Source organism: Sabethes cyaneus, chromosome 3 (genome assembly GCF_943734655.1).
Source record: "Sabethes cyaneus chromosome 3, idSabCyanKW18_F2, whole genome shotgun sequence".
NCBI classification, from domain to species: Eukaryota; Metazoa; Arthropoda; class Insecta; order Diptera; family Culicidae; genus Sabethes; species Sabethes cyaneus.
Window position 1 is genome coordinate 196,032,238 of NC_071355.1, and position 13,432 is coordinate 196,045,669.

Here is a 13,432-nt window from a genome sequence, read left to right on the forward strand (position 1 = left end):
TTCGTGGTGACAGCTGGAAAACGAGCAATCTTGGTGAAGACCCTAAGTTAGGCACGGCGAACAACAGCGACTGATCCGAAGCAAATTAGGCATCATAGACCCAGAATAATTTAGAAAACGAAACGTAACGAGATAATCGGTATAGTCCCAGGCGAACGAAGAGAGACGCCGATTACTGGAATCTCGGTACATACTTGGAGTGTCACGACTCTATTTGAGCCAGTTGCTGCAGAAGATGTCGAGGTTGCAACCATTCAGAAAGTTCGATGGTCAGACGCGGGAGAGCGCGAATTCCGTGTAATGAACTTACTGCGGCACGGCTACTGAGGGCACGACGTTCATCTACTCACTGGTGGCATTAAAACAGAGCATGGCGTCGGATCCATCTTCCATGGAAAACAAATGAAGCGTGTCACTAGGTGGAGGTCCATCAATGGCCGTCTATGTGTGTAGAGGATTAAAGGCAAATTCTTCAATTATCGTCTGGTCAATTTGAACGCAACGATGAATGATAAACTCGATGACGTGAAAGAGAAGTTTTATGAGTTTCTTGAAATGACATACGGAGAGTGGCCAAGACATGACACAAAGATTGTCATCAGGGATACAAATGAACAAGTAGGGTGCGACGAGTTCTTCCGTCTTGGTACTAGTAGAGAAAGTCTCTACGTTAGCCCAAACGACAAGGGCTTGGAGTTATTTAACTTCGCCGCAACCAGAGAAATGGCTATCTGTAGTGCCTATTTTGCACGATGAAATATTCGGAGGCATGCTTGGAAGCACCCTAGTGGAAAGGCCCGCTCTCAAATCAACCGCATTCTGGTTGATAGTTGGCATTTTTCGGATACCGCAGACGTGCGGTTCTTCTACGATTCGTCTCATAGACGCAGAGTGCCAGCTCCAGTGACCGACGGTGAATTTCTGAAGGTCTGGATAAAACGGCATTATTGTACAATCCATCTGGTTGTACTAAGAGCCCGAACAGATTTGCGTTGCAGTCGCTTTTACTCTGTACGGGCTCTAAAAGCGACTACGACTCCGCTCACATGTTACTAAATGCACAGTCCTACTTCGGGCGAAAAAGGGCTACGCGTATAACTACAGCAGGCTGCGCGTATAACTACAAAATTTTCTTGTCTTGTTTCACAGGTGGCCGTTGTAGAAAATCTTTGTTGACAAATACCAGTGCGATTTTCGAGTGGGGCGCTCCATGCGGATCAAAGGTTTACCTTGCGACAGATCTTCGATAAATTCCGAGAATTCAACTTGCAGGATCCCTATTTGTTTATAAACTTTAAGGCGGCGTACGATTCAGTTAAGCGAAATCAGTTGTGGCGGATTATATTTGTTAACATGGTTTTCTAACATAACTGATTGAGCAAATACGTGCTACACTTTATGGTTCAAAGCCAAGCGTCAGAACTGCGGGTGAGATGTGGGACTCATTTGCGTCATAGACGGATCGAAATAAGGTGACGGACTATCGAATTTGCTATTCAACATTGCATTGAAAAGTGCTGTTAAAGTTTAGGTGTACGGCGAAGCCGTCTTAAATTCCACTAGGGTTGACGGACAACATCGATATCAATCCGTAGAGTTGTGGAAAAGGCGCATATGCACCTTGTGCAGGAAGCTGCGAGGATAGAGCTTATCACAAACCCTGCAAAAACGAAGTAAATGGTGTCCGGTAGAGAGCGTGATAGCTCTTCGCAGGAGAGAGGAACTGCGGTATTGATGGATGGATATACTTTTGTAGTGATTGATGAATTGTCTACCTTTGTATGTTAGTGACATGCGGTAAGTATGTGAGTCATAAAGTAAAAAGACGGGTTGCGGCGGTCTTCTGCCAGCTTGGGTTATGCAACCTGCAAGTTCGTGCAAAGCATGCATTCCGTAAGTCGCTAATCCTCCCCGTTCCGAAGCTCAATTCTTGCTGGTAAATTAAAAGAAGGAATGTTGCGCAGGCATTACAATACCACGAAAGCTACCAGGTGTCTGAAGGTGCTGAAGCGAAAGCAATATGCAGCAGAGAACTAGATAGAAGCAGATGACTCCGGGACACACAATGTACCCGTTGGGATGTGCGCTGTTGTCGATCAGATGGTTCCAAGTGTTAGATGATTTCCGAGTGGTCTTGTGAGGTAAAGGGGGTACTAGGCCCGACTTACTTGCGCTTATCTCTTTGGTTGCACATGGAACGTTTTTTGATAGGCAATTAAGTAAGCAACATTCCGTTTGATTACATTTTTACTATATGATTTTGCATGGTCAAAAGTTTGTTCTAATTTTTGATTTCAAGAGGACAACGTAACACAACATATAAAGTTTGAGTTTTCGATTGCATTTTGTTATTTCCTATTGTATAAAGTGTTTCACTTTGGTTTAGGATATTTCACTATTTCAGATTCCCGTTGAGATTCATCCAAGATGAGTACTGTACTCACGTACAGCAATTACGACCGAATAACGCGTCTTAATAGACAATTAATCTGTCAAACACTAACAGAGATTCACTTTGGTGAGACCCCGAAGTGTGGAAATCGTATTTTAATTTATGAACACTTTGGGCGGCTCAGTTTGGTTAAATCTCGTTCAAATTAAACTGAGCTAAATTGCAATCAGCAATAAAACAGGAATATAGGAATATGAATGAGAACCGTCCAGCAGTGTTTACTTTATGTGCAGTGACTTTAATAAAAGAGAATGCAACACAACGGTGACTTTGAATAAGAATGCATCCAATAATGTGTTTAAATAGGCTTCCAAATGATAAACTTATTTGATAAGACTGCAAAAGCATCGAAACCATTAGTTCAACAAACATTAGGATGCAATTCTTTGAGACAAATGTCGGCCATTTCAGGATTATTTTGCTGTAAATTTAAATTTCAGAAACTGACTGAATGTCCGCACGAAGAATATATTATAATTACAAGAACAGCACAATGAGTCACCGGGTTCTGTTACAAAATTAGTCATGTTACAACAATATTCAGGAGAAAAATAAAACAAATTGTTTGCTTCAAGATATAGCGCTATTCAAAGATTACGACGTATTTAGACGATACTTGTGCGGCTCGTCCTCGGCGGCTGTTTTAGAGCTTGTTCCATCTATAGGTAAATTTTGTTATCCATGTATGTGCGGCTGTGTGATTTGTCTGTGTTTGCAGTGCATTGCCGGGCCGTATTTGTTCAAGGTATGAGTTTAATCTTTTTCTTTCGCACGAGCTCGGTTATCACCTTTTCGAGCATTGCATTGTTTGCGTTTGCGTCGTTCCCTATGCACCTGTCTAGAGCCATAAATATCCAAAACGTTGCAAATAAATAAATGGTGGCAAAGGGGCCTTCTTCCATTGTAAAAAGTACATTAAGTATACTCTAAGATAAACGACTCCAGTATCCCCTGCGTGCTGACCTTTGTGTAGTTCTATTACAAATAGAGGCTAATTTGGAGGGTAAACGTGTGAGTATATGCATACGAGCCTAGAAGAGATAGCGATAGGTGGTTAGAACGTGATAGTTCACCTCATTATTCGTCCGTGTAGGGATGATCTGATGTGTCGGTGATGTTTTTCCGTCGGTTCTCGAGAATCTTGGTAGCCTGCTCCTGACTTTCCAGCGTGTATAGACTCCCTGGGTCTTCGTGAGTTGAATATTTGCTCTCGTCGAAACCGAACGTCAGTCCAAGGATGATGTTAAAAGCGGAAGTATCGTAAGCGTGACATCCCGAGTAGCGATACTGAGGTTTTTTGTTATACTTGCAACCGCCTGACTGTGCACCTGCAAAGTAAAACGACTGATTAAACAAAACTGAAAAGCATGAGCCCGCAGTCACTTTTTAGCCCGAACGAAAAATGAAAGCAAACAATTTGTTGCGAAATCCTCGTCAAACAATCCATGACGATAAGTTTAAATATTGGTAGGGTGGTGACCGGTCGTATTTGATTTACATTTGACGTTATCGCACGGGATTGCGGATTCACCTCGCACCGATTCTTACTCATTTCTGATAAGCACTCACCTATAGGATGTAAACATTCGGGCGTCAGCATGCACCGTACCCACGGCAGCATAACCTTATCGTTAATGGTTGGAGTACTGACGAAGAACACGAGATCCAGTGAAACCATCGGCAGAAACAGAAAATTATCTGCGTCCGTGTCGAAATAGTCAAACATTTTCGGATGGGTCCGACTGGTCACGGCCTGTTGCGTGGTCCACCCCATGATGCCGCTGCCGTTTTCAGTCTTTGATCGTAGAGCTGCAAGTTCTCTGTCCGAGATCCTCAAACGAATGTTATTCTCAGTGAACAGAATTGTGTGAGCCCGCGTTAGGGCATCGTGAATGATGACCGGCCGAAAAGCATGCATGTTCTCATCGCCAACATACGAAGGCAGCGAGCTAACGTCGTAGGCTATCACAGAACATCGAGAGCTATTGCAAAACGATTGTAACGAGTGCAAATCCACCTCTGACAGGCCGAGATCGTAGATAAGCAGTTGTTCCATCGGTAATTTCGCAGCGATGTTTTGTGCATAGAGAATAGTGGATGCCACCTCACCGGCGAGGGCATACGTTACAACGGAAAAATTGGCCCGTGTGCCATTGTAGATCGATTGGGTAAACCCAAGCTGGGCCAGATATTTGGGATCAATTTCCGGGTGATGGTCGCTGGCTTCTCGAAGATTGTTCTGTAACGTAAGAGCGTATTATGTGCATGCCAACGCACGTTGGCTCGTAGACTGGAAAATATTTTATGCTTACCTTCAGATTCCGTAGTTGCTCATGCGTCTGCGAAACGATACTTTTAATCGAGTCATTTTGCTGACCTGCTGGGCCAAGTAATATCAACAGTAAGCTGGTCGCTATCACTATACAAAGAACCAGCAAAAAGTGTTTTGTTCTCATGGCTATTAGTTTTTGCAGCTGCACCGGCAGCTCAACCTATATCTAATTTCGAATTTGGCGAATACTTTGCGGACTTAGATTTTATATTTCTATTATATAGGGAGGCGGATTTAAGAAGATACGCCGCTTGATTTGTACAAAAATAACCGCTCTCCTGTACGGTGTTGGTCCTACACTACCGTAATCCTAACGCAATCTTTAAAATATGGTCAAATCCTGCTTACTATTCGATCTGTTCCTTACAGGAGGAGAGTATCTACGATTCACACGTTGGTCAACCGGAATTGCTGTAGCCGTCCGGTCTGTTTTGATTGACCACTTCGAAACGGTTCAGGTGAGGAATGTTGGTTGCCGCCTGCGATTTTTTTTTCAACTTTTCGTTTCGATCGTACTAGAGCACCTCTATATCGTTTCCATACCGAGCGCGATCGAAAGTGACTAATAACTGGAAAGAGTATAGATAAGCGGAAAATACATTAACAAGCTGATAAATATTTGCCTTTGCTATGTGAACAATACAATCTATTTTAATAAGTCACAAGACGTTTAAGTCACAACGTTGAATTGTAGTAACCGAGATTGTGTCACCACTAAGCAGCAAGGATATGCTAGTTGGATGGTGTCTGCTGTTTGCATTTTTATATATTTTGAAATATAGAGTTCACTATTCAACTAAGACGCTACTCACTTTTTTTAAAACGCATGCAAAAAAGGAGTGGTGCAAAAATTTTGGCACAATAGATCGATTGAGTCGCACTCTAATTCATTTAATATTTCGTGTGTTCTATGTAAGCATGAATCAATAAAATTATTACTTAAAAAAGTTTTTACATCCGTTAGTATGAAAGTTCTGGTACTCAAACACAGACAGCTCATGTTAGTATTCCTGAGACTACGCAAGCACGTTAACTTCCACATTTCATGTGAATGTTATTTTGTTCAAGTCACGTTACGAAGATATCACAAATATGAATCAATGAATTACAAGTAACTTTTTAGAACAATTGGGGGCGTACTCCTCAGCACGCCGCCTCATATTGGGTCGAAACTTCACAGTAATACAACTGTGAAGTTAACTTATTTTTACAATTTTGCCTTCTTCCAAATAATCGATGAAAATCACGCCATGCGAATCCCAATCATGGTACCGTTGTTTCTTTGTTTCCGACGACAAAAAACAATTAGGTGGACATTTTGTTCTTTTCCGAAATCAGTTTGCAGACATGATGGTCAATTGGATGAGCAATTTAGCTTATTGTTAATGTTATGCGCTTTATTCTTACGATATATTATGCACTTTATCCAGTATTTCCTGTGCAGTCTATTTTCTTGAAGTAGTCTAGATGCTGAACATAAAACATTGATAATTGTCCTAGTTTAGACTCTTTCAATATGAACTAAAACTAAACGAAACCACAAATGTAGGCAGATGATCAACAGATGATGGTGAGTAGATGAGTATCAGTAACGCTAACGCTATCTATTGTTTGGTTTGAGAACAGTAACGAAGGAAATAATTTTGTTTTCATTATCATCCTTAAATTGACATTAGGGCATTTTTCAAAACTATCGTATACCTCTTGATTGAATGGTCTCAAAATTACAGGAAATTTTGTCACAGCAATTTTTCTAGGAAACAACAAAAAGAGATAGGGTTGAGAACCGGTTTTAAGCAGTCTAAGAGGGTCACTGGCTTTAGCATGGATTTATTCTCAGGCCCCTCATTATCCTTGTACATGCTGAATTCTATATTATTTCGAGGAAGCCTATTGGCAGTGCGAAAAAGAGACCCTTATAGTTAAAGGCACTGGTAGCAGACCTGGTTGCGCCAGGGATTGGCTATAATTGGGGACAGCACTGTCATGTGGAGCAAGGTGGATAAAGTAGAGTAAGCATTGGAGGAAGGGTAAACCCCAATACACACAAGCACGCATAAAAAAATTTATATAAAAATCAGAGGGATTGTGTACAAGACACGACCGCATATGTAGGTGACGCAGGACTACATAAAAGTCTCTTACATGCTACATGCGTTGTATGTAACATTTATCAAAGTAGTAACATTGTATACGTCCACTGCTCAATATATTTCAGAGTTATTTCTATGTGCATTTGGAAACAATTTAACAAAATCAAGAACACACACTATTGCTTTCCTGCTACCTTACAGAAATTAAAGATTGTTTTATTATCAATCGTTTCACCACGTTGAAGGGATTTTACCAATTCAATCCCATTTTATCAACAGCACATCTTTCAACTACACTTCCTATGAAACGTTTAACTAATCAGAAAATGAACAGCGGTCACGTCTGCGGTTTGAATGTGGATATATGTCAAAATACTTTTCTGATTTCAAGTGGGACTTGGGGTAAAAAATTACCAAATCAAATGTGATTGTTGCGTTGTTCAGAAAGTGCTTTTATTCCGTTTAAGAATAAGGCCAGTACGGGGATCCCTGATAATTAATAGATGAATGTCTCTGTGGCTCATCCCTATTTATCACAGTTGTCACAAGTATCTCGGAAAAATGTCGCATTGACTGGGTTGGCCGGGGCGCAGGGTTAGTAAGGGGATGTACGCCGGATACCAGACCCGGTTTGCATACCGAAGAAACATTCTGCACTATAACGGGCAATGACAGAGGTACTAAGGGAGCAGATGGGAAAATAAAGTCAATTCTTATACTATATTACATTTAACCCTCTAACGGGTAAGACCGTCTGTAGACGGCCTTCGCTTTTGGACCTCCAGTGCCACATACGAAATTTTTCTTGAATTGACATGAGAAATATGTTCAGAATATAGTTACTATATATATAGTTCGGCGGATAGAAAACCAGGCGAATTGGCAACTCTGATTTTTTAAATTATGGAGAAATGTGCAGGTTTTTACGGAAAATAATCGCTAGTGGGTGTTGAAAATGACCAGTTCTCTGAAAATAAAGTGTGTTTATTAACATTAGTCCCACAATCCGAATTTTGAAAAACGTTTGGCTCCGCTTTTTACGTTTATTTGGCTCCCGATTTTTGTATCCGCCGAACTATATATATGGTAACTATAGTTCAGAACAGATTTCCTGACATGTTGATACTAATATTTATCACAGCATTCTGAGTATGCGTTCAAAAGTTATCATTTTTCAAAAATAAGAATTCCGAAAAATTCCGAAAAAAATTATAGTGCGAATATTCCCTTTTTTACGTTTGAAGAAAAAGGACATCTAGAACAAAATGTTCGATCTCAAATTTTTCCTATGAGTAATTTACATGCTTTTTTTTTCAATTTTGTGATATATTTAAACTGAAAAAATATTTGGGTAGAGCGTTAGGCATGAATAACTAAAAAGAGAAATTGGACTATTTCATACCTAGTGGTCCTCCAGATAAATATTTTCCCATGAAAATCAGTACTCGAGCTTCTTTTGAGTGTACTTTCATGATAAAGTAATCATTTGTTCAATAGCATCGTTTTTACGATGTTGCCCGTTAGTGCCAGTGGCCGCGCACCGGCAATATTTTCATTAATTACATAAAATTAAGATAAAAACATATAATTATATGCATACTGTTCTGTTGTTACACTTTTTTTGTTTATGTTAAAGCAAAATAGACAACCAGGCGACGCTTGAAGAAGTAAAGAAAAAATAAATACAAGCGGGTGATACTACAAGACGCCATGTTTGCAAATTTGTTAGCTGACAAACTAAAAAATTGCATTCTTGAATTTAAGAGTTTCTTGGGACGCGTAGCAAAAATATTCCACAAAAACGGAAACAAGAAGTGAACTAAACATTTCTTCATATGAAATGCTGCACATTTTGATCGTTGTTGCATTTTTCCTGGTATTTTCGAGTGTGCGACCATTCGTACAGCAAAAATATTACCTTATCCTATCGCCGCGTATGGGTCTTTAGAAGATAGCATCTCCTTATAGAACCAGGAAAAGGTTATGGAGAATGTTCTAATAGAATATGAACAACAGTTTTTCTCAAGGGAGGGATTGTTTTGCATTTGGATGTATATAGAAATATTTATCATATATTTTATATTATTTTGCTTTAAAAGACAAACACTAGAAAAGACCTATTGAAAAACATGTTTATGATAGTAAAATTTATAACAACATATTAGCCGTTGAATATAATATAAATGTTTATTGAAATAAATGAGTATGAAAAATCCGCGGCGATTGAACCATTGGTGCACTGCAATGGAAACGGAGCAAAATTATATGCGCGGGGATTGGTACATGTACATGATGAACTCGAAGTCGTGTTTTGTTGGTTAGTGGCAACAAAACGACGTTTTTAATATTTTTGCCTGAAAGCGTTATAAAAACACTAGCCGAAAATGTCTATTGCATAATAATATGTGAAAGAAATATTTTTATACATGCATTTATGTACCAGCCAACGTACCAAGTGCGCGGCGACTGGTGCTTCACGGTACTAATATTTGGGTCTTTGGGGTTTGGCGACGGACTCCCGTTATAAATATTGCGCACTAGCCCTTTTTATCGAAGGGATATTATCACTACGACCAGCATTTTGATCTATTATGATATCATCCAGGTGTTGTTCCGCACTTCGTTATTTTTGCACTTATCACTATAGAGTGAGTGAACTGCTCTATTATCCGTGCTTAAAGTTTCGGTGTTCTTAACGGCCTTTTTTCTACGCTTCGTCCTACTTTTCAACCAATTTAGCTCTAGAGTCAGAAAGTGCGGAGACCAGTTATAATTTGTGCTTGGACAAGAGGCTTCATTCGCACCTCGAGCAAATAGCATTCTTATAACCAGCCCCGGTTACAGGCTTCATGGTCGGTAAAGCAGAGTTCAGCAGAAAGTGGGGGTGTGTGTATATGTGTATGTGTTCCTTACTATTTTTTGCACTACCAATCTCGATCCTAGAATCCAGGTAGCGGAACAAGTTACAATTTGCCCTTGCACAAGAGGCTTCAGTCGCATCTCTTGCCCTGGCAATAGGCTTTCGTTGTCAGTAAATGCGGAATTCAGTAGGAAGGATGTGGAGGGGCCTGAGAATAAACCCATGCTAAAGCCACTTAACATCGAATGGCCTGATTCTACTAAGATTCGAACCCACGACCACTCGCTTTTCAAGGCAGACTCGGTAACCTTGCGTCTACAGAACCCCCGCGCTAGCTCTTAGGTCTCGAGGCTTGGGAGGCGGGTGTGACTCTATGTTTTAAAGCTTCTGCCGACTACCGCGAATGCCCAGGTTGTCTTGCACTCAATTTACTTTGTAGACCTATCTTGGGTTACTGCGTAAATACCGGGGGAATGAAAGATAAAATTTGTTCATGGGTCGAGCCCTGAAATGTTGATAACTACTGATGGTCCAAGATTCGTCTTCCTATTGGTTCATTTGTGGTTGTTTGTGTTGGAAAATTGGTGGTGGGTGCGCGGTTGAGCTTTGACAGGCATAACGCAATTTATATGCCGTAAAAACTCCGCATAAACTACAGACGCTCAACATGACTAACTTCGTTGTTCCATGACAGTTTGAAATCTAAATTTAAACCTAAGTATTTAAAGATTTTTGCTTTTTCAATTTCAGAGTTCTGAAATAAGGATGGGCTTCTACAGTTATTCTACAGTGGAGAACAGAAAATCCTATATTGCTTTTTTGAAAAATTTAGTGATATCTAGTAGATTATCGTTGAAATATTTAAGTAGTTCTGCAAACTTGATACTAATATTACAGATTATCGTTTGTTTGCTAAGTCCAAGGTTAAAGCGCGGCCATATCATGCGCAAATAACGGGCCAATATTATTCTCTTGCGGAAGACATTCTCTGCTACAGTTTGCCATTTTAGAAATATTTGAGCCCAAAAAAGTACTCTTATTCACCAGCAACGTGCAATATCTCTGAAAATTCATGAGATAACGGATAATTTACGTTTTTGTTTAGGTCCAACCTTGGTTTGCCCTAGTTCCAGTCGAACAACTGCCAAAACGTTTGTTTTTTACTCAAATTGAACTTAGTTTCGCTCTGATGGGTTGAACTTTTAGACGAAGGTTTCGCTCTGGCTTTATTTTTATAGTTTCAACCCCGCTATTAGCAATACACTGACAACCCGAATACGCATGTTTATTCTCCCGAAAATGTTTTTTTTATTCAGTGGTCGGGTTGGAACTAACCCAGGGTAAAAACAAAAACGTCAATAAAGATACACTTATAATACACTTGAGTTCTCACTAACTACTATTCTAGGGATCATTCTTACATTACATGTCCATCGTAATAGACAAACTCAATAGACATAATATTTAGTTATGTGAGAGAGTCATATATTCACTGTTAGAAATAAAATTATTACTACAATATCCAACAGAAATATATTACGATCTTCCTATGTTTCATGGACGCAGTAAATATAACCATGCGTGTAAATGCGGGTTTTGCCTGGTGTTTGCGACGAGTTGATGAGATTGTTTATGCGCAATTGAACCTTACAGGTATACGTTAGCCACATAAAAATACTTTTATTATGCTTGAGGGAGCAGTACCGTAAGTGCGTATTCCGCCCAATATAAAGCTATATGAACGGTTTGGTTTGCATAGACTTATTCGATAGCTGAATGTGAGTTAATCACCAAACCTCTACTGGTATGAAACTGAATTCATATATGTAGCTAATAATCAGTGGACAAAATTCTAAAGGAAAAGGACACCTCTAAATATTCTCCTGTACTTCTAAGTATAGAAAGTTAACAGGATACCAGTAACAGGTGTGTTCTCGCCAATAGGCAAAAAACGAAACAGGTAAAACATGTCGTGTCGAAGCAAAATCAAATTATCCGCTGCTGCACTGCAGATTGTAATTAAATTTCCATAGACGCCGTATCGTCTCCAGCAAATTCAACTTGACCATGCTTGAGTTTATAGCAGAACATACATAGTTAGTTTAAAAAAAATTGAAAATCCCTGCCGACTCAAAAATCAGGTGTCAGCCAGAAAGGCCTGAGCTTCAGTTTAGCGTTTTTATTGTTTTTTAATTGCCTATTAAAATGTAAACAGGTATTACAAGCGGAAAGCATGAAAGTACATATTCCTAAAAATAAAATGTCAGCGACAGCAGTGCTGTTTTGAGAGTTGGGCAATTAGCTCGGCGAAGATTACACAAATAATTGACCTTAATCTAAACAATTATTCCTGGGTCGTTGCTCATTGCTCCCTGTGTTCATTATTATAAGCGATATTCATAAACCGTGCGGTGGCGAAAATGGCTTGTGTCGCATATTCTAGATGTGCTGCCTAGATAAAACTGGCGACGGGCCTAAAATATAGACACCGTATGTATGTATCTACGCATGATTTACAAGTAAAAAATATAACGAATAGTGAGAGGCCATTCGTATCATTTTTTTCTTGTAATTCATAGTGCTAGGAGCAGTCGCTACGCTTAGTCATTTCAGCAAACAATACTTTAGAGCCGATCGCGTAACTATAATCATTATTTAGGCAATCTATCAGGTTTCTTTATGCTTTGTTTACATAAAGTATCACTGAGGGGCGTGTGAGGTGAGCTAGAGACTTTTAAGATAACACTCTCCCGTCTCCCGTAGAGCTAAACGTGATACTAACCTGCTGTTTCCGGAGCCTATCCTCCTGCAGCCGGATCATTCTGCGTGTTCTGGCCGGAACTTTGCTGCAGTCGAACTGCCAATTTTCCAAGCATGAAAAACAACTTACTGCCTTACAACACACATAACACTCTCGAATACGTCCGGAATGTTGAAGATGAAAATTTTGGATCTGATTCACTTTTATCTCGAGAACTGCGGCAGCGAAAACACTGAATCACTGTTTTAACTTCACACTTTTGGGAATCACATGGGGCCAGAAATGTAGTTTGAGATAATCACTGTAAATTTTCAAATAATTAAACTTGCAAGAAGATTGAAAATAACTTTTTTTCCTGTGTGAAATCGAACTTTTCTCGTTTTGTGCAAATTGCGAACTCTGACTGTTGCAAACATGAATGATAGATGCATGAATATGGTGACACACGAAAGATGAGAAAAAAGCAAAAACAGCGAGCAGGGAAACAACATAACGAAAACAGGGTGAACCTAAAGCCGAAAGACAGCTTCCTTAACGAAAGAATTTGACGAATGTTTTTCACCTGGTGGCGACTAGAAATACTCAGAGTATAGAGATACGCGGAAGCAGCCATCTTGGGAGCCAATCGAGCAGCGAGAATTGTCAAAAGGGAGCCAATCGAATACGCATACTGTTTGGTTAAATGGTTCATTAACAAGTATTGAAATAGTTATGAAATCTGCTTAAGCTATTGTCACGCACCTTGAATATTATACTCGGACACACCGTGTATAAAGCTTTGCAATGCATTTTACATTGATTAAGTTGAAAGATATATCGCTCTATTATGCAAAATTGATGTAAACAAAACAGAAGCGGATCATGTTGAAAACAATCAAGTCACACTGCTACAGCATTTTGCTTCTAAACATGTGCTGACAGTTTTTGTACACTG

General features: G+C 39.7%; 1 protein-coding gene across 2 annotated transcripts; it reads right to left on the reverse strand.

Moving 5' to 3' along the window:
- Nucleotides 1-986: 986 nt before the first annotated feature.
- On the reverse strand, nt 987-12,878 carry LOC128742477 (uncharacterized). Of its 2 annotated transcripts, XM_053838851.1 has the most exons (5): nt 12,520-12,878; nt 4,765-5,353; nt 4,022-4,691; nt 3,526-3,780; nt 987-3,443 (listed from the first exon to the last, which is right to left on the reverse strand). In XM_053838851.1, the coding sequence occupies exons 2-4, from the start codon at nt 4,906-4,908 to the stop codon at nt 3,530-3,532; spliced, it is 1,065 nt and encodes a 354-aa protein (XP_053694826.1). In that variant the 5' UTR covers nt 4,909-5,353; nt 12,520-12,878; the 3' UTR covers nt 987-3,443; nt 3,526-3,529. The 2 variants fall into 2 exon arrangements, with proteins under 2 accessions (XP_053694826.1, XP_053694825.1); XM_053838850.1 differs by having other exon boundaries at nt 987-3,780.
- Between the last annotated feature and the right edge of the window lie 554 nt (nt 12,879-13,432).

Coding starts and splice junctions, on each gene's coding strand:
- LOC128742477 (XM_053838851.1), bottom strand. CDS start 4,908: ATGAGAACAAAACACTTTTTGCTGGTTCTTTGTATAGTGATAGCGACC. Junction 4,692..4,764: donor AGCAACTACGGAATCTGAAG/GTAAGCATAAAA, acceptor CTTACGTTACAG/AACAATCTTCGAGAAGCCAG. Junction 3,781..4,021: donor CGAATGTTTACATCCTATAG/GTGAGTGCTTAT, acceptor TTTACTTTGCAG/GTGCACAGTCAGGCGGTTGC.